Below are 23,178 nucleotides of genomic sequence, written 5' to 3' on the forward strand. Positions count from 1 at the left end.
GGGCCCCCGCGGCCGCGTAGCCCCCCCCCCGGGCCGTTCCCCCCCCCCACGCCGCCCCGCCCCCACGCCGCCCGCAGGCCCGGGCGTTCACCGGCCGCGCCCGCCGCCCCTCCCCCACCGCCCCTGGGCGCCCCGACCCCGGGCTCCGGGCGCGGGATGACGTGGGCGCCAGCGGGGTGGGGGGGGAGGAGGGGGCGGCGGGCGGCGGGGAGTGGGGGGGGGAGCCGAGCGCGGGCGCGGGGCCGGGGGCGCGCGGGCCGGCGGGCCGGCGGGCCGGCGGGCGGGCGGGCGGCCGTCGCGGCGGGAGCCGGCGGCCCTCCGGCACGTCTTTTGTGTTTGTACACACTCGGCGCGAGGCGGCCGCGGGGAGGGAGCGGGCGGCGCGCGGGGGAGGGGCGAGCGCGCGCCAGCGAACGAACGCGCGGGGGGAGGGGCGGGGGCGGGGCGCTGGCGGGGGCCGGGGGCGGGGCCGAGCCTTCCCTCCATTGTGTGTGATTGGCTGGCGCGCGGCGCGGGGGCGGGGCGGCGTGTGTTGGGGGCCAGCCTCGGTGTCAGCCATCTTTCAATTGTGTTCGCAGCCGCCGCCGCGCCGCCGTCGCTCGCTAACGCCAGCGCCGCCTCTAGCTCGCCGAGCTCCAGCCGAAGGAGAAGGGGGGTAAGTTTCCCCGGCCGCCCGCCTCCCCGGGACCGGGCCCCGCTCGCCGCGCGCCGCCGCCCGGGCCCCGGCGCCGCGGGCACGGCCCCCCCCCCGGCCCCCCGGGCCCGGCCCGCAAACTTTTTGGCCCAGAAATGGAGGTGAGGAGCGAGTTTCCGCGTCCCCGAGGCGGCGGCGGCAGCGGCTCTCCCCCGTCTCTCGCCGCCTCAGCCCCACAGCAGCAGCCGCCGCGGCGCCGAGCCGCTCTCCCTCCTCCCCGCGCCCCCGGCTCCCCTTTCTTCGGCCAAATCCCGCCCGCCGCCCCTTCCCGGGACCCCAGACCCTCACCACGACCCGCGCGGGCCCCTTCCCTGCCGCCCCCGGGCCCCGGGCCCCGGTTTTCGGGCGGGAAAAGGGGGGAAATCGCCGCCGCTTCGCACCCCGGGCTAACTCGCTTTTTGCTGCCTCCCCACAGTTGTTGCTGAGCTTCACCATCTTGTCTCTCTTCTCTGGTCACCGACCATGTTTTCTCCCCCGTCTCTCTCTCTTCCCCGTTTCGAGAACGGAGGAGAATTTTTTCAGAGAGGGACATTTTTTTTTTTCTCCTTTTTTGGAGAAGCGGAAACTTGATGCATTGGAAATGCAAAAAAAACTTTTGCATTTTGGAGGGCGGCACGTGGCGGGGGATCGGGGCGTTTCGGAGCGGCTTGGGTGCGTCGTGCCCCCGGGAGGAAGGGGCTCCGGGCGCCGATTGTTGGCGTGTGGGTCGGGGCGCTGGGGGCCGCGGCGGGGGCGCGGGGGGCCGGGCCCAAAAGTTTCCGCGGGCCGGCGCGGGCGGCGATCACAGCCCGGCTGCGGGGCGCTCGGCTGCGGCGGAGCCCACGACGGCCGGCCGCGGGACCGGGCTTTGTGGAGAGCCGGCCGCCGGGCGCCGCTGTCCCCTCCCGCGTCCCCGGGCGCCGTGTTGTCAACATGCTGTGGAAACGCGACCCCAGGCGTGTTTTCAGAGCTGCGCCCGGGTCCGTCCGCGGCCGGGCGCCCGGCGGTGGGGGGCGCGGGGCGGGGGGGGGGGGGGGACCGGCGGCTTTTTGCCGAAATTTGACTCGACCTTTCTGTGTTTTGTGGCTTCGTTCTTTGGACTTGTTTGCGGGTCGGATGTTTGCAGACGTTTCTGATTTCTACTTTAATTAAAGAGAGGGAGGCCGAGGCCGTTAGGGGGGTCTTTTTGTTTTGCCGTCGGTCTTTTGAGGGATGGTCGGCGTTAGAGGTCCCAATTTCCGAGTCCCACAGTTTGTTTCGAGAAGTCCTGTCTGGGTGGCAGGCGTGATCTGCACCCTGGCGAATTATATAACATGACGGACATGGTTGGGGGTTTTTTTGTTTTGTTTTGTTTTGTGCTGGGCCTAATTTCCAGCCTGGCGGGGGCGGGGGCCGGCAGTGGCAGGAAAACTTGAACGTCTGGGGGGTCGTGTGTATGATTTTTGTTTTTGATGCTGGTAGGTAAGTGAGGAGGTCTCAGTACCATGGCTCGTACAAAGCAGACTGCCCGCAAATCGACCGGGGGTAAAGCACCGAGGAAGCAACTGGCTACAAAAGCCGCTCGCAAGAGTGCGCCCTCTACTGGAGGGGTGAAGAAACCTCATCGTTACAGGTATTTTAAAAAAAAAAAAAAAGAGGAAATAGTGGGATAGAGTCCGTCTACGGAAGCAGCAATTGTAAAATATAATGAAAAGATGTATAACCAGCAGACTTTTTGATCTAGGGAAACCGATGTTTTTCCCCTTTTGAATATTTGCTAATACTTTAAAAACGTATGCGCGCGTGTGTCCCAAAACGTAGTGTTGGGTTTTGTCGGAATGTTTTATTTTGAAGCTACCCAGAGCCCAAAGGAGACCTACTGAATCCCCGATGATGTTAATGAGATAGATTCTCGTTTTATTTAGTTGTTATGTTAGTAACGTGTGTTTTTAAAATAATAAAGTGCTTTTTAAGTACATGTGTGAGGATGGACACTCGTTTTTGGCAAAATAATACATTTTGATACCAATTCTATTTTAATAATACTCAAGGTGGGGTGTTTTGTTTGAGTAAAGTTCTCCTTCATTTCCTTAAATTGGTGTATTTCCTTGTTAGCAGTCTGGTGTTGAGCTGCCCTCAGCAGTGTTGTTAAGGGCATCCGCCGTTAGAGGGCAGAAGCTGTCTGTACTTAGCCTCTGCAAATGATTTTATAGTTACTCTAAAATAAAAGCTCATAGAGTGGAAGAAATAAGTCAGACTTGAGGTACGTTTTTGTTGACACTTAGTAAAAAAAAAAAAAAACAAAAAAAAACGATGCACGAACACTCTGCCCTGTGGAAGGCACACCGCGCCATCAGGAGTATCCAGACTTCATCATTCCTGACGGATGAGCCGTAGTCAAAGTAAACGTGTTCTGGGAAATGGGCCTTGAATATACCTGAGTGTGTTTTTAAATGAAGCCCATTGAGTGGTGTTGGTGCATCTTTTAGAAGAAGCAAAGCTAGTAACACCAAATTGACAAGAGTCTGAATGTTGACTTTTTATTAGTGGCCTCACACCCTCCCAAGTAATGATACGTTATTGACGCCCCTGTGTTAAGATGAAGGAAGTGAATGGGACTCGGATAAATGCCCTGCTCAGAATCTCCTTTCATGTTACGCTTTTTGCTTTCAAGGAATTGTTCTGTTACTCTTGACAGCTTTGAATACTCAGATCATAAACTGGTGAAGGAAATTTTATACCCAAGCTAAAAAACAGAAAATGGGTGGTTTTATTTTTTGGAAAATGACTGGATTTGTTAAAGCTAACCGCTTATCCTCGTATGTTTTTGTATACGTCCGATAACCATTTGCTTAATGTTGTTTTGTTTTGTGTTAAGGCCTGGTACCGTGGCACTCCGCGAAATTAGACGTTACCAGAAGTCCACTGAACTTCTGATCCGCAAACTTCCTTTCCAGCGTCTGGTGCGAGAAATTGCTCAGGACTTCAAAACAGACCTGCGCTTCCAGAGCGCGGCTATCGGTGCTTTGCAGGTAAAGTGGCGGGTGGGGACGGCTCTGAGAGTCGGCTGTCCTGCTGTGTACCAAGAACGGTTCTAAATCTTTCCACGTGCTTTGATCGGCACAGCCCGTAAGGTGGGCCATACCTTTGCTTCACCGTTGAGATGTCAGAAAGGTTAGGTTGCTCAAGGTCATACACACCGAAAATGCGACTTGAACCCATTTGGGTGACAGTCCTCATTTGAACCCATCTGGCTCCGAACGGTATACCGTTCGTTCCGGTATACCGTCTTTCAGTTTGTTTTTTTTTTTTTTTTTTTTTTTTAAATTTTTTTTTTAAGGTTTTATTTATTTTTGAAACAGGGAGAGACAGAGCATGAACAGGGGAGGGTCAGAGAGAGGGAGACACAGAATCTGAAACAGGCTTCAGGCTCCGAGCCGTCAGCACAGAGCCCGACGCGGGGCTTGAACTCACGGACTGCGAGATCATGACCTGAGCTGAAGTCGGACGCTTAACCGACTGAGCCACCCAGGCGCCCCCGTCTTTCAGTTTTTTAAACGTTGCGTTGAGAACGGTGGCTCGAGGAAAAAAGAACCCTCTTGTTCGGTCATGGGTGCTGCGGGACATTACAAAGATGTGGGACTAAGGTCTGTGTTGGTCATCAGCTTTAAGCAGTGATCGCTGGAAAAGGCATGGAGATTTGGTGTCTTTCTGGATGTGCAGAGGCCACGCGAGGGGAGCGCGGTGTCGGTGGGGAGGCTGTGCACTGAGCTGAAGGAAGCACCCAGCTAGCTGGCATGGGCTTGGCCATAGGGAGAAAAGGTGTGCTTCGAGATCACACCGTACGTGTTAAGGGGCAGGGATGTCAGGGCTTGGAGTTGGCCAAAGAGGATTATGGGTTTCCACTTAAATGGGAAGCACACTGAATTTAATCTCCACACCAGGTGTCAGAACTCTGAGAAGTACGGTCTTAGAGGTGGTTACATATCCATAGTATTTGTGTCTTGTGCCAGCATTAAAACTTGAAATGCCCACGGGTAACATGCTTGATTAGGGGTGAGAATATAATTAATACCAATCACTAACGTGTAACCTGTTTTATATTGTGTTTGGCATGTTTTAGATCGGTGTATCTCAGACTACTGCCTCCATGAGAGCAGGGGTTTGGAAGTGATTAAAAGTGCAGATTTCTAGGCACCACGGACGTGAATCAGAATCTCTGGGGGTGCGGGGACCACAGTCCACATACACTCCATTGGAGGATTGTGAGGCCGCTGTTGCCGTGGCAAGCTTTGGCTTTACATGTGAGGGAGATTTGATAGGTGGGTTCTATGCTGAAGTGCGATTGGTTGAGCTGTTTCTATGGTTAGTCTGAACTGGGTTTGATTGGTGGATTCCAGGAGTAGGCATCCATTAAATTCTCAATGAATTGAAGTTACTGAAATTTCAAACTACTAAAAGCTTCTAGCGCTGGTTAAAACTCTTTTTTCTGTTTTGATCGTTGTTTACCGTAAGGTCTCCTTTCGTCTATCACTACAGTTGCAAGTCACATTTTGCCCGTGTGTTTTCCAAGATTGTCAAGCATTTGATACAAAGCTGCTAGTTTTGGTTCCTAGTCCCAGTTAGCCAGGACTGTGCTTAAAGAACCCATTATACTGGGAAGTCCCAACGTGTTCGTGTTTAATGGTCGGTCCGTGGTAGAGTCTTGTAAATGGAGATTACTAAGCAATCTGGGCAAAACACTATTGTCTTTCCAGTTCATGTGTAAACTTCATGGTCACTGGCACGAAGGTGTGTGGTTTACGTTAGCAAGTGTTCCTGTATTGGTTTCGAGCACAATGTTTCCTTCTGCTGCCTGTACTCCAGCAGTTAGATGGCTCTTGTTCGGAAAGAGTAATCTTTGTTACCAGTTTTTTTGTGCACGTGTTTGCTTTCTGTATCCACGCACTTCAGTTCTCTTAAAGACAGGGATGGAGAATTTGCTGGTGGAAATAACAGAAGAGAGCAGTTGAAATAAAATTCAAAAAGTCACTTTATTTTTGGTTTAGAATCACACAGTTGACAAGTTTCCTAATAGAACTAAATGAGACGGGGGAGTGGGGGGTAAAGAAATTAGTCTGGGTTTGCCATACGATACTCAGGAACGGACGGACTTAAAATCTAACCTTTGTCTTTAATGTCTGAGAGTTTGGACTTGAGGTATCCTCGTGTTAAAAACGTAGACGTTGGTGTTTCGAAATGGTGGGAGAATCAGACATTGAATATAGTCAACGCGTTGTAAATTAACATCTCCTTCTAGTTGTAAGATATTTTTTCTTTTGCCGTTATCTCAAAATTGGTTTGTTGGGCTATAAATTTATGTGGCAGTCTTTCATTCCCATTAGAGCCTTCCCGTTGAGAAGGTTTTAGGATCTGTGCGATAGAATTAGAAATATATGGGTCGTGGTCAAATCCCCCGTGGGTGTAGAATACTCTCCCAGAGCCGACCAGATACAACCCTATAAAACCAGTAGCCGGGCTCCAAGACAGAAGTGAGAATGGCCACGTGCCATTCGGAGCAGTACCAGGGAGCCCATGGATCATTCTGCTCTTAAATGGTTTCGGAACCACGGGACCTGTTGGCTTGTCCATCTAGCAGCTCACGGCGCTACGTTTTGCAGAAGCATTCTGGATGGGCGTGAGGCCGGGTGAAACAAAATCAAACTGGTGTCTTGCCCGAGGAACGTCAGTCCCATCTGATGCGTGTGGTGAGCCCATCAGAGCCCACACTATGCCTTGGTCTCCACACCTCCCACCCATTCCTTCGAAGATTGTAAGAATGAATCCCTGGCTGTTAAGGGCTTTTGCCTTCATTACATCCTTTGGAATGTTTGCATGGAAAAGATGGACACTTACTTAGGGTTAGATTTAAAAAGCAAACATTTGTTGAACATCTACTCCAAAGCAAGGTGTCGTGAGTAGAAAACAAGACTCTATTATAAAGTTACATACATAAGAGGGTGGCTCTGGCTCTGCTGTACGAGGCCAGAGAAGCAGCAGGGAGTCTGGAGGAAGGAGTTCAAGGCTTTGTGCCCTTGGGAGCTGGGAGTGGAAGTGCTTGCTTCCTCCTGCTCAGAAAGTCTGAGCTAGGCCTTAGTGGGTAGATAAAACCTGACTCTTAAATGCAGCAGGAGGCTCCTGGGGGGCCCAGTCAGCTAAGCGTCTGACTCTTGATTTTAGCTCAGGTCATGATCCCGCGGTTCCTGAGTTCGAGCCCCACATCCATTAGTATAGAGACTCCTTGGGATTCATTCTCGCTCTCTCTCTCTCTCTCTCTCAAAACTAAATAAACATTAAGAAAAAACGCAGCAGAAGAACACTGTAGGGGTTGTAAAATTCAGATGAAACAAATTTTCATAGAAGAGAGACATAAGGCAAAAAAGTTGAATATACATAAATGTGAAGGGCGTACTTTTTCATAAGATGATAATGTGAACCAGTTGAATTAATTGTTGCTGCGTTGATGCTTGGGAAAGCAAGTCTCCGTAGTTTTATTGCAAAATCACAAGTGAATCTGCCTATTCCTGTCTACATATTTTGTGTTATGTAGCATAAGTGGCTGAAATTGCTCAAGTGTCGGGTGGCATCATTTTTAGCTTTATTGTTACCTAAAGGTTCCAAAATGGAAAATATTTTTTTTATTAGGACAAAAACAGCAACTACAGGAATCTTGGTTTTTCTAAGTATCTTGATCAGAGAAGTAACTTTCCTACAGAGAAGGCGACAAGGCCAGACAGCCCCGTTTAATGCTCCTGAGCCACGGAAACAGCCAGGCGGGTGACCGGACTGGTAAAACGGTTTCTGCCTCTCGGAATGAGGAAGCAAATGTGACTTTGGCTAAAGGGCTCTTTAGCTTTTCAGACAGCTGTAAGGTCTACTAACCTGACTTGCCAAGTGTCCGTGAACAGTTCCCACAGCTGGCGGTTTCTGAGTGGCGATAGAGGGGGGGGGGGGGTGCCTTCAAAGACTCCTCGAGTGTAATGAGAAAAACTGGAGGGATCCATATTAATACGAGAGGGGAAAAGGTCACTGCGGGTTGGGGAGCACAGAGGAAGGTGCGCTTGGAGGGGGCACATCTAGGCAAAACAGGTCCAAGAATGTAAACAACACCAGCGTGTTGTGCTCTGGGACCCGTGGGCCCCATGTGATAGAACGGAGGTGGAAAAGAAAAGGTTGATGGGGACCATGTGATGGAAGCCAGTTGTCCGCTGTGTTGGATTATTGGCAAGCAGAGGTTCGGGCAGATACTCTGGGGCGAGCGGGATTCGGGATGAGGAGGATGCTGGCGAGGAGACAGGATTAGAGTCTAAGCTGGAGTTCCTGGATTAAATGGGATTCACCGAAGACATTTCGGTGGGTAAGAGATCGCGTGTTAACAGGAGAAAAATCGAAGCTTAGTAATGAAATCGTTTGAGTCTTGTGTAATTGCTGAAGATTTCCAAGCTCAAGCCTTCCGCTTTTCATAAACTGCCTTTCAGCCTGTCCCCCAGGTTTTAAAACGTACCCGTTTGGTGAACAGGTCAGCGTCTTCTGGAGCGGCTTTTCAGAGGTCCGAAAACCTCGTCATCTGAATCGGTACAGACTTGCCCGTGACGGGTGCTAATAACGCCATTGATGCCTTTTTCTTTGCTCCTTTGCAGGAGGCAAGCGAGGCCTACCTGGTGGGCCTCTTCGAAGACACCAACCTGTGTGCTATCCATGCCAAACGTGTAACAATTATGCCAAAAGACATCCAGCTAGCGCGCCGCATACGTGGAGAGCGTGCTTAAGAATCCACTCTGATGGAAAACGTTTCATTCTTTAAAAAAAAAAAAAAAAAATTTTCTCTTCTTCCTGTTATTGGTAGTTCTGAACGTTAGATATTTTTTTTCCATGGGGTCAAAAGGTATCGAAGTATATGATTGCAAATGGAAAAATCGGGGACAGAAATCAGGTATTGGCAGTTTTTCCATTTTCATTCGTGTGTGAATTTTTAATATAAATGCGGGGACATAAAGCATTAATGCAAGTCAAAATGTTTCAGTGAACACGTTTCAGCAGTTCAACTTTATAACAATTATAAATAAACCTGTTAAATTTTTCTGGACAATGCCAGCATTTGGATTTTTTTAAAACGAGTAAATTTCTTATTGACGGCAACTAAATGGTGTTTGTAGCATTTTTATCATACGGTAGATTCCATCCATTCACTATACTTTTCTAACTGAGTTGTCCTACATGCAAGTACATGTTTTTAATGTTGTCTGTCTTCTGTGCTGTTCCTGTAAGTTTGCTATTAAAATACATTAAACTGTACCTGCTTTTGGTCTTTATTCTCACCCCTGCCCGTGTAGTTCAGTCACTTGAACCGTTAAGAATCATTTTAGTGCCAAGCGGTTTGTCACCTCCCGTCTGAGACGAGACCGTTGAGAGACGGAGAAAGGATACGTTTTGTGTGGAAAGGAAGCTGGAGCTGTTGGTTTTCCTCCTGGTTTAAAATTTGCAGAGTAAATCTGTTCGTGAAAACCAGATCTTGACCCTTTGGATACGTGGTGCTCCAAACGGGCGAGTCCCCACCCGCCCGGCGGAAGCACATGGAAACGGGGAAACCTCCCTGAGGTCCGTCCGTTGACAGACCTGCGCCGTTGAACTTTGCTCGGCAAGCGTAACGGTAAGTCTGGCTCCGCAGCGAGGGCCCTGGAGGCGCGTCCACCCCGAGGTGACCGGTCAGGCCCCAGGACTTGCTTCTCGGGGAGGGGAGCGCGCGTTCTGCGGCCGGGAACGCGGCCCTGGTGGACGCGCTGGTTCTAACGCCGCAGCGCGTGGAACTGCTCTCAAGTCCGGCGGCACTAGGTCATCGACGGGCCGAGAACAGTCCGGGAGAACGTTGGGCTGCTGCGCCGCTCGTTCACGGGCTCTTTCTTAACTTCATTTTCATTTTTATTTTTTATGTTTGACAGAGACAGAGCATGAGCGGGGGAGGGGCAGAGAGAGAGGGAGACACACATTTTAGAGCCTGCTTCCAGTTTGTTGACGTGGGGTCATGGTTTTGTGTTTGTTCTTAAGTAAACTCTCTGCTCCACGTGGCGCTTGAACCCTGAGGTCCGGAGTCACATGCGCCACCGGCCGACCCTTAAGAGCCAATTTTTGATGAGTTTCCCCAGTCCGGTTTTGGCGGGCGCGCACAATAGGCTCTCGCCGCCTGTTCGTGGAAACGGACGGGAGAGCGGGCGCCTCCGATGGGGTAGGAGAGGCCGCGCTTTGAGCCGAGTCCCTTAAGATTTGTACTAAGCTGTGCTTTACGAAGCTTTAGCTTTGCCAACTAAAAAGCCCGTTTCTGCCTTTCGCGTGAAGCGGTCACGGTACCCGTTAACCCATCTTGTTGAGTGAGGAGTCCTTAACTGCTGCGGTCCGGGCACGAACATATAGTAAGTCGCAGGTTACAAAACGGGGCGGTTAGAAGCTGCCCGGGACCGCACAGATGAGGCTGGGGCTCCGCGCACGCTGTGATGGGCTCGTCCCGCTATTCCACGGTCTGTCAACATCTGACGTGTTCTATTCCGAGGAGGCGGGGAATTCATTCCTGCTTACAAAGGAGGCGATAACTTCAGAAGGATTAGTCTTCGTTGCCGGTGTGTACGATTCGCAGTTTTAGTTCGGGGCCGTTACCGGACTCGCGGGTGTGAGTGACCTGCCGGCCCCTCGGTCCCTGGGTTCATGTTCAGTAACAGGCTGGTAAGCCTCTCCCCCGCTACGCTTTGGAATCCTTACCTGACAACGCCACCCAGGAAAAGTGCGGAATCGGCTTGGCCCCAAAGACACGCAGGGGGGAACCTGCGGCTCAACTCTGCACGCCTGGTTAAGCTCAGTCTTCCACGTCTTCAACAAGCTGACCCACTTTGGAAGACCAAAGTAACTTGCCAAAACAGCCAGTTAGCGCCTCTTACGCTTCCAGAAAATATTCCTAAAGTCTTAAGTAAAACCCGACATTACAGGGTAAGATACAAATAATTTTAGGTTCGGTAGGTCTTGGGAAATCAGGGGAATACTTGAACTGGGAGAACTTTGGGGCAGGAATTTGGAGACCATTCTCTTAAGCAAGTGGAGCGAATGTCACCTGGCTGATAGACTTGGGTGAGCGGGTGCCCGAAAGGGCCCAAGTTGTTTCCCCTCCGATCTGCACAGTCTACAATCGAGAGGAAATAAATTCCAATTTGCGGGCTTGACCCTGTCAAGGCTCTGCTAGATGCTGAGGATGTAGAAGCATAAATGCCCCCAACTCAACAGCCGGGACGGGTTGAGCACCCTCCCCTTGTGCTCTCTCTCTCAAAATAAACTTAAATTTTTTAAATTTTATTTTATTTTGAGAGAGAGAGAAAGCATGAGTGGGGAAAGGACAGAGAGGGAGACACAGACTCCGAAGCAGGCTCCAGGCTCCGAGCTGTCAGCACAGAGCCAGGTGTGGGGCTTGAACTCATGAGTCGTGAGATCATGACCTGAGCCCCCCAGGTGTCCCCTCCCCCCACCATTTTTTTAAAATATCAAATGGCTTCCATTGCACACTGACTACCACCTAAACTCCTTGGCTCATGAATCCCCGTGTGACTTGGCCTTCCAGTCTGTCCACCTGTCGCTTACTAGGCTGCAGCCAAACCCCTGCCCACCTGCCTTTTTGTCACCCCCTTGGCTTTATTGCCTGAGGATGCATCGAAACCTGAAATGCCCTCGTTCGCTTTTTTATTGGCCATGCCCGCTAGCACGAGCTGCAAGAACCAGGCTTCGCGAGTTTTCCACGGTAGCCCCAGGGGTGGCACAGAGTAAGCCTGTATGAAAATCGGCCGGAGTCCCGCTAGAGGGACGGGGTGTTGCCGCTTTCCTTCCGATTTTAACACTTCTGAGACCTTCACGGGAGGGCTGCTGTTGGATCGGATCCCCGTGAACCTCATGTCATTAGGCGTGGGGCTCTAAACGAATTAGGACCAGGAGGGTGTACCTTCACCATTGATAAGGGGAGTCAAATCGATAACATTAGTGGCGAAACCCTAGGCCAGAAGCATTCTCCTAAAGTCGTGAACACTTTTTTCGGCGCTATTATTAAACGTCTCTTGGAAAGTTCTAGTCAAGGAGAAAATATGTTTTTGAAAAAGGAAATCATTACTTGCAGGAGGCCCTCGTGGTTCAGAGTTAAGGCTCTGGGGGCGACGGGGTGACTGTTGGTGAAGCGTCCGACTCCGGCTCAGGTCATGAGCTCGCAGTTGGTGAGTTCGAGCCCCGCGTCAGGCTCTGTGCTGACCGTGCGGAGCCTGCTTGGGATTCTGTCTCCTTCTCTCTCTCTGCCCCTCCCCCACTCACTCTGGTGCGCGCTCTCTCTCTCTCAGGAAATGAATAAACATTTTTTTTTTAACGTTTATTTATTTTTGAGACAGAGAGAAGACAGAGCATGAACAGGGGAGGGTCAGAGAGAGAGAGAGAGACACACAGAATCCGAAGCAGGCTCCAGGCTCTGAGCTGTCAGCACAGAGCCCAACGCGGGGCTCGAACTCACGGACCGCGAGATCATGACCTGAGCTGAAGTCGGCCGCTTAACTGACTGAGCCACCCAGGCGCCCCAAAATGAATAAACATTTAAAAAAAAATTTTTTTTTTAATTAAAAAGAGAGAGTTCAGGCTCTGGAGGGGCGCCTGGTTGGCTCAGAAGAGCATGTGACCCTTGATCTCAGCGTCATGAGTTTGAACCCCGCCTTGGGTGTAGAGATTACTAAAAAAAATTTTTTGGTAAAGATCTCAGGAGCTGAACTGCCACTCTAAGCCACTCTCCTAGCGGTGTGACTTTGGAAAACTTGCCCAGTCTCCCATGCCTCATTCATGAAGTATGTAGGAAGCACCTACTATGTGCCAGGCGCTGTGGTGGAAATACGGAAGTGAGCAAAACATCCCCAGTCCTCATGGGGAAAGTACAGTCTCGTGGGGGAAGTAGATGATAAAGAAGTAAAACACATTTAAAAAATAATAAAGTAGGGGCGCCTGGGGGGCTCAGTTGGTTAAGCAACCAGCTCTCGGTTTCAGCTCAGGTCACGATCTCACGGTTCGTGGGTTTGAGCCTTTGCATCGGGCCCTGGGTTCTCTCTCCTCCTCTCTGCTCCTCCCCTGCTGTGTCTCTCAAATAAACAGTAAAAAAATAAAAATAAAAAAAGACCTGCCTGAAGGAAAGGAGAGCCATTTTATTTTTGAGAGAGAGAGAGCGAGCAAGCAGGAGCAGGGGAGGGGCAGAGAGAGGGAGACACGGGATCTGAAGCAGGCTCCAGGCTCCCAGCTGTCAGCACGGAGCCCGACGCGGGGCTCGAACTGAGAGTTGTCCACTGGAGATTGGCAACACGGAGGTGATCGTGATCTTGACAAAAACAGTCTTGGTGAAATAGAGGGCGCGAGACCCGATGGGAGTGGATTCAAGAAGAGACCGGGGCTTCAATCAAAATAATTGCACTTGCAGGCGCCTGGCTGGCTGGATGGAACGCACGACTCTCGATCTCGGGGTGGTGAGTTCGAGCCCCACGTTGAGTGGGCTTAGAGCTTACTTGAAAAAATAAATAAAATAAAAAGAGAATCGGAGGAAAGGAATTGGAATCAGCAAGAATAGGGAACTCCAGAAGTTTTGCTTAAAATGCAGGGAGATGGAAAGTAGCTAAAGAGAAAACAGGACCGCGGGTTGGTTGGTGTTTTTCTCCCTGTAAGATAAGAGAAATAGAAGGATTGTTTGCTACTGAGTCTCTTCTATGTGTTGTTGGGGTTGTGAGGATTGTATGAATCAAAACGTGGCAAGTGCTTGGAACTGTTTCTGGCACGTAGTAAATGCTCAATAAATATTCACTGCTAGTTTTGTTATAAAATTATTATTAACAAATAATACTTATCCTGAAAGCCTAAGAGTTTCAATTACAAAATTATTGGGTTTAAAAAAAAAAGTTTAATGTTTATTTTGGAGAGACAGAGACAGAGCATGAGCAGGGGAGGAGCAGAGAGAGAGAGGGAGACACAGAATCTGAAACAGGCTCCAGGCTCTGAGCTGTCAGCAAGGAGCCCGGCACGGGGCTCGAACTCACAAACCGCGAGATCATGACCTGAGCCAAAGTTGGACTGGACGCTTAACCGCCTGAGCCACCCAGGTGCCCCACAAAATTATTGGTTTTAAATTTTTTTTTTCAACGTTTTTTATTTATTTTTGGGATAGAGAGAGACAGAGCATGAACGGGGGAGCGGCAGAGAGAGAGGGAGACACAGAATCGGAAACAGGCTCCAGGCTCCGAGCCATCAGCCCAGAGCCTGACGCGGGGCTCGAACTCACGGAGCGCGAGATCGTGACCTGGCTGAAGTCGGACGCTTAACCGACTGCGCCACCCAGGCTCCCCAAAATTATTGGTTTTAATGAGATCTCAGTAAGATAGCAGGCTATAAAATATACAAAGGTCAACAGAATTTCTATACATTACCAATAACTAGTTACAAATTTATAATAAACTAATTGTTGGTTATAAGATCAACATAAAAACTGTAATGTAAAAAATTCTATCTACAATGTCCACTTCTCTATAATACACCAAAAAATAAGCTTAGGAAGTGTGTGAGAATTATTTTTAAAAAATCTTTTTTGAAGACCATAGAAAAGATCTGAATAAATCAAGAAAGATGTATGTTCCTTGATGGAAATGCTCAATACTGTAAAGATGTTAGATTTTTCCACACTGAGACAATATCAACAAAATTTCTAACAAGATTTTTAATGGAACTTGGCGCTAATTCTGAGTTCTTCCGGGAGAGAAAATACGCATGCAAGAATTAAGAAACTTTAGGGGCGCCCGGGGGGCTCCATCGGTTAAGCATCGACTTCGGCTCAGGTCATGATCTCACAGTTCATGAGTTCGAGCCCCGCGTCGGGCTCTGCACTGACAGCTCAGAGCCTGGAGCCTGCTTTGGATTCTGGGTCTCCCTCTCTCTCTGCCCCTCCCCGGCTCGCACTCTGTCTCTCTCTCAAATAAAGATAAAAAAAAATTGAAGAAAAAAAAAGAAATTTTGGAAACTTCCTTGAAACAAACGTCAAAGTATATTATAAAGCTATAAGATATCAAACTAATACCTGCAGAAGGTAAGCAAATAGATCAATGGAACTAAAGAGTCAAGAAACAGAACCCAGACTGTGTGGGAATGCAACATATAATATAGTGTTAAAAACTTGGATAAGAGGGGCGCACGGCTGGCTCCATCCGTGGAGTGTGCAACTCTTGATCTTGGGGTTGTAGGTTCGAGCCCCACCTTGGGTGTAGAGATTACTCAAAATAAAATAAAATCTTAAAAGAGGAAGAAGAAGAAGAAGAAAACTTGGCTAAAGGTGACCCGTCGAGTTTTTAAAGCATAAGAGAATTGCACTATTCACGAGAGCATGTGTCCATACATGTTTGGTTTTTTTTTTTTACTTTTTTTAATGTTTATTTATTTTTGAGAGACAGAGACAGAGCATGAGTGGGGGAGGAGCAGAGAGGGAGACACAATCTGAAGCAGGCTCCAGGTTCCCAGCCGTCAGCACAGAGCCGGAGGCGGGGCTCGAACTCACCAACCAGTGAGATCGTGACCTGAGCCGAAGTCGGATGTATAACCGACTGAGCCACCCAGGCGCCCCTCCTCACATGTTTTAATACGCTTCCCCAACATCTCCACAATAAACCTACAAATGGCAGCACTGTTTTGTATAACCGAGACATCTGAACAACCCAAATGTCTATCAGTGGAGAAATGGCTAAATAAAATTTTATGTAGTGATACTAAGAAGTACCGTGTAGCCATTACACAGAACGAGGCAGAGAAACCTATAGATGCTGACGTGGGAAAAGGCCCAAGCTCTACAGTGACACAGAACAAGCACACTGCGGGTAGTAGGTTTCTTTCTAGGAGTTTAACAACAAAGGCAGTGAACACACACCCCAGAACCTCTGTAGGTACGTGCGTGGAGATGGCCATATTACACACACATATTACAGGCCCGGGCCTGGAAAGGTCTGGACACGCCCGCCGGGCGGCTCACCGCCCCAGCCCCAGGGGGACCTTGGGACAGGGCAACCGCTCGCTCAGGAGCAAGGCCTCAGACGCCACCACCCAGCTTGTCACAGCGGCGGGAAGGACGTACGGAGCGCCGAACACCTGCTCGCTCTAACCGCGCCTGGCTCTCCCGGGGACCTTCGGGCCGAGCGCCACCGTGTGCGCCGCAGAGATGGCAGAACCCGGGCTCAGAGCGTCCCCACCTCCCCAACCCCGCCCGGTCCGCGTCTCCGTCGCGTCCCTGGTTCCGCTTCGCGGGAGCCGTCCTGTCTAGACCCCCAGGTGGCATCCTTTTGCTGTCACCAACGCGTGCACTGCGGCACCTGCAGGCGGCCTAGCCCATACCCGCGGGAGGGACACGTAACCTCCACCAGCCTCAGTTTACCAGTCTGAAACACAGGGACCACGGGGACAGGCACGAGGGGATTTCATGGGGCTTATTAGGAGTGAGCCTCTTTTTTTTTTTTTTTCTTTTTTTAAGTTTCTTTCTTTCTTTTGAGGAATCTCCACCCGCAAGGCGGGGCGCGAACTCACCACCCCACCGGGAGATCAGGACTCCCACGCTCCACCCACCGATCCAGCCGGGCGCCCAGGACCGAGCATTTTTAAGACGTAAAAGACACGTGGTACAAGAACCCTGGGGTTCCGGACGGCACCTCTTTGGGTTTGCGTCGTGAGTGGATGAGATCGTGGAGAGGGTGCTGGCGGGGCCCGAAGGGGAGGGCGGCCGTGCGGGGTGCGTACACTACACGACAGGACGCGCGACAAGGGCTCCGCGCAGCCGGGGTCCCCGGGGTCCCGTCCACCTCCGCTCGGGGACGCCGGCCCTCCACGCCCTCCAGCCCCGCACATCGCCCCCACGTTCGCAGGGCGCACCGGGGGCTCTTCCGCGTCTGAGCGCTTCTGCAACCGACTCCCGACCTCTGCTTGCGGCCTCCGCTCCCCTGCTCTGCCCCCCCCTCCTCTGCCTTCCTCTTTCCTCCCCTCTCCTGCGGACTTTCCTCCCCAGCCCTCCCCTGCGGCCGCCCCTCCACTCCCTGGCCGCCTCCCCTGCTTTCATCTCCCCTGCTCTCTCCTCCCCTCCCCCCTCTTCCCCTCCCTCAGGCGTCCCGGAGACCTCCCCACCGAGCCAGCAGAGCCAGCCAGCCCCCGCCTTCTTCCAGGCCCCCTCGCCTCTCCTCCGCACTCCGCGGGCTGCAGCGTCCGTCCCCAGACCACGCCCCTCGGGATCCCCGCCCCTCGGGATCCCGCCGCGCCCTCCCTGACCACGCCCTCCGGCTTCCGGGGCGTCCTCGGGCCACGCCCGGGCCACGCCCCTCCCAAAGCGCAGCTCCCGAGACCACGCCCCTGGAGAGTCTCGCCGCGCCCTCTCAGACCACGCCCTCCGAGACCACGCCCCCGCGCTCCCGCCGGGTCCCAGGCCACGCCCCTGATCACGCCTCCCCGAGTCCCGGCCGCTGCGCGCCCGCCTAGCGCTCCGCCCTGCAGCACGCCCCGCGCGAGTCTCCCCCGCGACCGTGGGCCTCGGCCGCCCGGAGCTGGACGCGGGCTCGCTGTCCCCGCAGCCCCTCCGGCCACAGGTTCGGGACCCCGGCCCGCGAGCTGCAGCCGCGGCCCTGAGAATGCCGCGCCTCCTGCCGAGGGCGCCCGGCACGCGGCCCCTCGGAAGACAAAGCTGCTTAGTGCTCGCCGCGTCCCGAGCAGGTGGGAGAGAATGATCTCTTCGGCGGCGGAGGAGCCCCCAGCAGCCGCGTCCCCCGGCGGGGCTGCGGGCAACCCCGGGGCAGCCCCCGCCCCCAGCCTCCCCCTACCCGCCGGCTCCCTTGCGCCGGGTTCGGCTTCGTCATTCCCGGGGCCGCGGCCTCGGGCTCAGCCTCTGCTAGGAGCTGGGACAGAGGACGACCTGGCGGCCCCCAGGTCCCCGGTCGGGAGAAGGCTCGTCCTACGGGGACACGCGGGAAGGAAGGGGCTGGGACTGAGCGCTTGGCCAGGGTGTCATTCCCGACCGCCTCGACGGTGAGCAGGGCTTACACGGGTCAGGACCAGAGAGAGACACCCGGCCGCGCTCGGGCTCAGGGTCAGATTTCACTTAGGAACCAGGCTTGCGGAGTTGCGGCAAAGAGGTCGGTTAGGAGGTCACCCCAAGGCCTGCGGAGCTGCCCCTGGGGAGGAGGGAATCCCAAGTCCTGGAGAAGCCAAGTCTTGGGGACAAGGAAGGTGGACGGGTATATAGGTGGCCTTCCGCAGTCCCACGGTGGAAACTCCCAAGGGCAAGGGCGCCTTAAAGGCTCAGCTCCCATTGTCTGGGGAGAGGGCGTGGGGAGGCCGGAGGAAGGGACCCCAGCACAAGCATCACCTGCAAGGCAGCCTTGCCCAGAGGTTTTAACAGGACCCTTTTGTACATCAGAGACTCCCTCCCCGCCCCCCCCAACCAGACAGAATCAAGCTATTTTTCCAAGGAGAGGGCACATCCAGCCAGAAGGTGCTTCCTCCCTTTTGGGGATCTCAGCCCAGGATCTCCCCAGAGCCTCCCTCCCTTCCCCTCTGCAGGGGCGGGGAGGGGGAGGGCACCAAGGAAGTATTTCCCACTCTGGGGGAGTAAAGAACAATGGCTGAGACCCAGATTTCCAGGGACCCAGGAACCTAATGTTGAAAATGGTTGACAAACCCCTTTCAGGGGGAGATTTGGCCTCGTATTCGGGGTGAACGGAGATGTTCTTGAATATCTTCTCCACCACGAGCCAAGCACCGTGCTAAGCTTTCACACTGCCCTCAGAGCCACCCTCCCCCCCTCCGGAAATAAGCATTGTCCCCCCGTTTCAGAGACAGGGACACTGAAGCTGCCGGCGGCGGTGAGATGACAGGCCCCAATCACACAGCCATTAAGGGGCAGAGTCAGAATTGCAAAGCAGTCTTGACCGCCTTCAATTTTGGCAGGAGAATGACTCCAGATACGGTACCTAGGAAAGGTGTGAAATACTCGGTAGGTTTTGTGAGGCCGCTAAGGACGGACACGGACCCACTCTCAGGTCCGGTGAGCAGTGGCTTCCCGGCTGGACCGATGGGGACTGTACCTGGGTGTCTCTGCCCTGGCCCGGGTCCGAACCTCCTGCTTTCCGGCTGCCCCAGCAGGCTCTGCTGGGAGCACTGGGGAGGAGGCCAAGGGGACAACTCTCCCGTGGGCCTCCCGTGCGCCTTCTTGGGCCTCCAGGTCCCGGGCATGCCGCCCCCAGTCTGAAGTGTTCAGCCCGGTTCGTAGTCTGGCCTCCTCGTCACACGGCCGCATCCCCAGAGATGTTAGCCCCGCGTGGACGGGGCCCCTCTCAGGAGCCCGCCCCCCAGCCGAGGCTCAGCGCCCACAGAGCAGCGCCCTCTCGGAGGTCCCTGTGTGAGAAGTTTCCACATTCTCCTAATTCCTGCAGCCCTGGGAGGCTGGCCTTTTCCAGCAGTTGCTGCCTTCATGAAGCCTCACGGTTTTCTCCTTACCTTTCGGTTACTAGCTAACGAGTTTTTCTTACGTGCTTAACACTCCTGTGGTTTTTTTTTTTTTAATTTTTAATGTTTATTTATTTTTGAGACAGAGAGAGACAGAGTATGAACGGGGAGGGTCAGAGAGAGAGGGAGACACAGAATCCGAAGGAGGCTCCAGGCTCCGAGCCATCAGCACAGAGCCCGATGCGGGGCACGAACTCACGGACCGCGAGATCGTGACCTGAGCCGAAGTCGGATGCTTAACCCACGGAGCGCCCCCAGGCATCCCAAGACTCCTTTAAAATAAATGTCCGTTGCGACACTTGCGGTGGCTTCTGTCTCGGGACCAGGCGTGGGGTGTCCGGGGCTCTCCCGCCCCCTCCTGCCCAGGCCCGAGTTTTGTGGCCGCGGGAGGGACAGCACGACACAGTGGGCTGTGATTCAGAGCCTCCGCTGGACCCCGGAAGCCAGGAACCCTTCCACAGCCTCCGCTGGAACCCTTCAAAGTGGTGTCTCCCCACAGGCCCCGCAACTGGGTCAGTCTATCAGGCCAGTTGCTTCTGAGTGATGAGTGTGTGGTGAAACCAGTTAATTCCGGGGACATCGGCTCCTTTGCTGCTGCGCTTCGGATGTGAAGCGACTTCCTTGATCGGAAGCAGTGTCGCGTGGAAGGTTAGGACATGAGCGAGGCAGGCCCATGCGTGGTGGTGCCGGGGGACCCCTTCCGGGCGGGAAGGGCAGTTCCGTGTCCAGGATCTGGGTAGAATCCGCGAGGGACAAATCTCTGCCCCTTCCACGAGGGGAAGGGAGTGGCGTCATCAGCCTGCTGCTAGGAGGCCAGCCGGGCCCCGTGTGGTTGGTCTCTGCAGCTGGCAAAGGGACAGCAGGTGGCCCCGTCGACACTGGGGAGGGGAGGCCACGCAGAGCCCCACACCTGCCACCACAGCCGCTCGGTTGCCTCGTCCCTGGGACAAGACGCTGACTGATGCCCAGAGGACGAGTTTCCTCACCGGTCAGGAGCGTCTTCGGCAGTGGATACCCTCCAGGGGGCAGTCGCGTGGGACACAGGTACCCTGACATGCCTTGTGCGTTTGGAGAGACCCGTCGGGTCCTTCCCCCTGCCTCCTTGTCACCAGTGCCCACCATAGTCCCTCCCCCCCCCCCCCGCCCCCCAGTGGACCTGTGCGGATCCACACTTCTGGCCGTCTCTCAGTCCAGACAAATGTGCCTCGGAGCGCTGTCCCCGGGGCAGGATCCCCATCACAGCCGTCTGCCAGGGCTTCCCCGGACGAGGGCTGGAGGGCTGCCGCTGTCCCCTTGCTGCCCATTCCTGCAGAACCATCCGTAAACTACACCCGAATTCTTTCCCTCTCAGCTGATTACAGGAATTTTCTTTTCTTTTCTTCTCTTTTCTTTTCAAGTTTATTTATTTATTTTGAAGGAGAGAAAGAGAGAGAGAAACCCAGGCAGGCTCTGCACCGTCAGCACAGAGCCTGATGTGAGGCTCGAACCCACGAACTGTGAGATCATGACCTGAGCCAAGATCGAGAGTCGGATGCTCAACTGACTGAGCCTCCCCACCACCCCCCCCCCAAGGCGCCCCCAGGCCCGAGGATTATGGGATCTGCTACATCACCCGGTCCAAACAGAAGAGGACCTTGCCCCGCCCCCTGCCCCGGCCGCAGAACCTTCTCGCTTGCTCCAGTCCTCACTCGAAACTCTCGCCTCCTGTATTTCTTTACAGTGACCCCCAATTTTTTACCTGCATGATCGCAACCTCACCCTTAGCAGTGGTGTCTGGGATGGACTGATTGTATTTCTCTTTGTGTGTAAGTAAAACAAATACTTGATTGAAAATAAGAAGTTTCCATCTGAACGCTCCCTGAAATACCCAGGGCCCTGCAGTCCCCCCTGGGGACACGCTCGCAGGGGCGAGGGGGGGCGGGACGGGCACAGCTGTTTGACCGCACTTTTCAGTTCTTGTTTCTTGGAACCAGCTGAAATCTGACTCTGAGCCCTTGGCCACCAAGGTGGGCAGAAATTTGATTTCGGCTGTCAGCCGGGTGTTATGGCAGATGGGCCACCCTAGGTTCTTCTAGAACTAATGCCAGTCCCACATCGGGGGAGGGGGGGTCTAGTTACCATCCCCCTGAACCTGGATGGACCCACGGCTCTCCTGTAGTCAGAGGAAAGCCGCAGAAGTGACTCTGTGCCACGGACCGTGACGCAAGGTGCACCTTGTGAGAGCCCGAGGCACCGGGTAGGCAATCTGACGCCCCTGAAGTGACCGGGCCCCAGGAAAGCCCTCTTCTGGGACCAGGCGTAAGCAACGGAGGCTTACGGGACCCAGGTCACCCCCAGCCCGGAGCCCCAGCCATCTCGGGGTAAAAACAAGCGGCCTCACTGTGGGTTTGTTCTAAAAAAATTTTAATTTAATGTTTATTTATTTTTGAGAGAGACAGAGACAGAGCGTGAGCAGGGGAGGGACAGAGAAGGAGACAAAGAATCCGAAGCAGGCTCCAGGCTCTGAGCCATCAGCACAGAGCCCACCGCGGGGCTCATACTCAAACTGTGGGTTTGTTTTTTTCTTTTTGAAAACTCCCGCCCTGCAGGAACCGTCTGCCTTCAAGACAAATGGTTGTTTTGTGCCACCAAGTTTGGGGGGTTTCTTACACGGCAGTAGGTGTGGGAGACCCTTCCCGGTGGCCTTCTTTAGGTGACAGTGGGGTCACTCCCTCAGGACCCATTGTCCCCTCGCCCCCAGCGGAAAGCTGCCTTGTGTCCAGGCTCTGGAGGTGGACATCGAGCCTCGGGGCCAACGTTGCCCACACAGTCCCCACGTCGGCACAGTCTCGGGCTCGGGGCAGGGGCCTGTGTGACTCATTTGGAGCCGATGACAGTGAAGAGGACATTTGATGGGAACTTTTGCATTTCAGATTTTATTTTTAAGTAATCTCCACGCACAGCGTGGGGCTCGAACTCACAACCCGGAGACCAAGAGTCGCACGCTCCACCCACCCGGCCAGCCAGGCGCCCCCGATGGGACCTTCTGAGAAAACAATGAGGATTTCTCCCTCTTTGGAGACAGATTCCACATGTGCCCCCACACACGTACACAGCCCCCCACCCCACGGCCAAAGAAGAGGCGCTGACGAATTCGCCGTGACCATGAGAGGGAGCCAGCTTTCGGAGGAAAGTTAAGAGTGTCGAAACCAGATTCGAGGCAGAAAACAGCAACAGCAACAAACCAGGCCCCAAAAGGGAGAGCTGCGCCCCTAAATCAAAACCAGCCTGAAGCTGTCTCTAAGTGACCGCAGGTGAATCCGGGGGCACATTGTCGTCTCTCAACCAAGGAAACGGGTCCTGAGGAGGCATTTAAACTAAACACGTCCCATAAGAATTCCAGGACTTGGGGCGCCCGGGGTGGGGGGCTCAGTCGGTTGAGCATCTGACTCTTGGTTTCAGCTCAGGTCACGATCTCACGGTTTTGTAGGTTCGAGCCCCACGTCAGGCTCCACACTGATAGTGCAGAGCCTGCTTAGGATTCTCTCTCTGCCCCTCCCTGCCCGTGCTCTCTCTCTCAAAATGAATAAACGTTAAAAAAATAAATAAAATGTTAGGGTAAAAACATTCTTTCTCCGTCAGGATGCCCTTGTGTACAGAAGTGAGCCCTGCTCCGCACGAGGGACATCGGCGTGGGAAGCAAGCTAACAGAAGCGCGAAGAATGAGAGAGGGGCAGAGAGAAGTAGCCAGGGCCCTGGTGACGTCAGAAACCTCTGGAAGCCCTCTCCACCTCTGCACTGCTCAGTTATTAAGTTAATACACTGCCACGATGTTTTTTTATCTAATTATTTATTTTTTAGTTGTTTTCAACGGGCTTTCTTACTTACTCATTTTTACGTAAGCTCTGCACCCAACATGGGGCTCGAACTCATGATCCCGAAATCAG

General features: G+C 53.4%; 2 protein-coding genes across 2 annotated transcripts; both read left to right on the top strand.

Annotated features, from left to right (window-relative positions):
* The first annotated feature begins 506 nt into the window (after nucleotides 1-506).
* Nucleotides 507-8,986, top strand: LOC131495319 (histone H3.3A). The gene is made up of 4 exons (XM_058700160.1): nucleotides 507-655; nucleotides 2,135-2,285; nucleotides 3,531-3,684; nucleotides 8,332-8,986. The coding sequence occupies exons 2-4, from the start codon at nucleotides 2,158-2,160 to the stop codon at nucleotides 8,458-8,460; spliced, it is 411 nt and encodes a 136-aa protein (XP_058556143.1). The 5' UTR covers nucleotides 507-655; nucleotides 2,135-2,157; the 3' UTR covers nucleotides 8,461-8,986.
* A 2,430-nt stretch (nucleotides 8,987-11,416) lies between these two features.
* LOC131496478 (uncharacterized) lies at nucleotides 11,417-22,400 on the top strand. The gene is made up of 4 exons (XM_058702075.1): nucleotides 11,417-11,487; nucleotides 16,475-17,461; nucleotides 19,752-20,296; nucleotides 20,404-22,400. The coding sequence occupies exons 1-3, from the start codon at nucleotides 11,417-11,419 to the stop codon at nucleotides 19,861-19,863; spliced, it is 1,170 nt and encodes a 389-aa protein (XP_058558058.1). The 3' UTR covers nucleotides 19,864-20,296; nucleotides 20,404-22,400.
* The last annotated feature ends 778 nt before the right edge of the window (nucleotides 22,401-23,178 follow it).

This window comes from Neofelis nebulosa, chromosome 15 (assembly GCF_028018385.1).
Source record: "Neofelis nebulosa isolate mNeoNeb1 chromosome 15, mNeoNeb1.pri, whole genome shotgun sequence".
Lineage (NCBI taxonomy): Eukaryota > Metazoa > Chordata > Mammalia > Carnivora > Felidae > Neofelis > Neofelis nebulosa.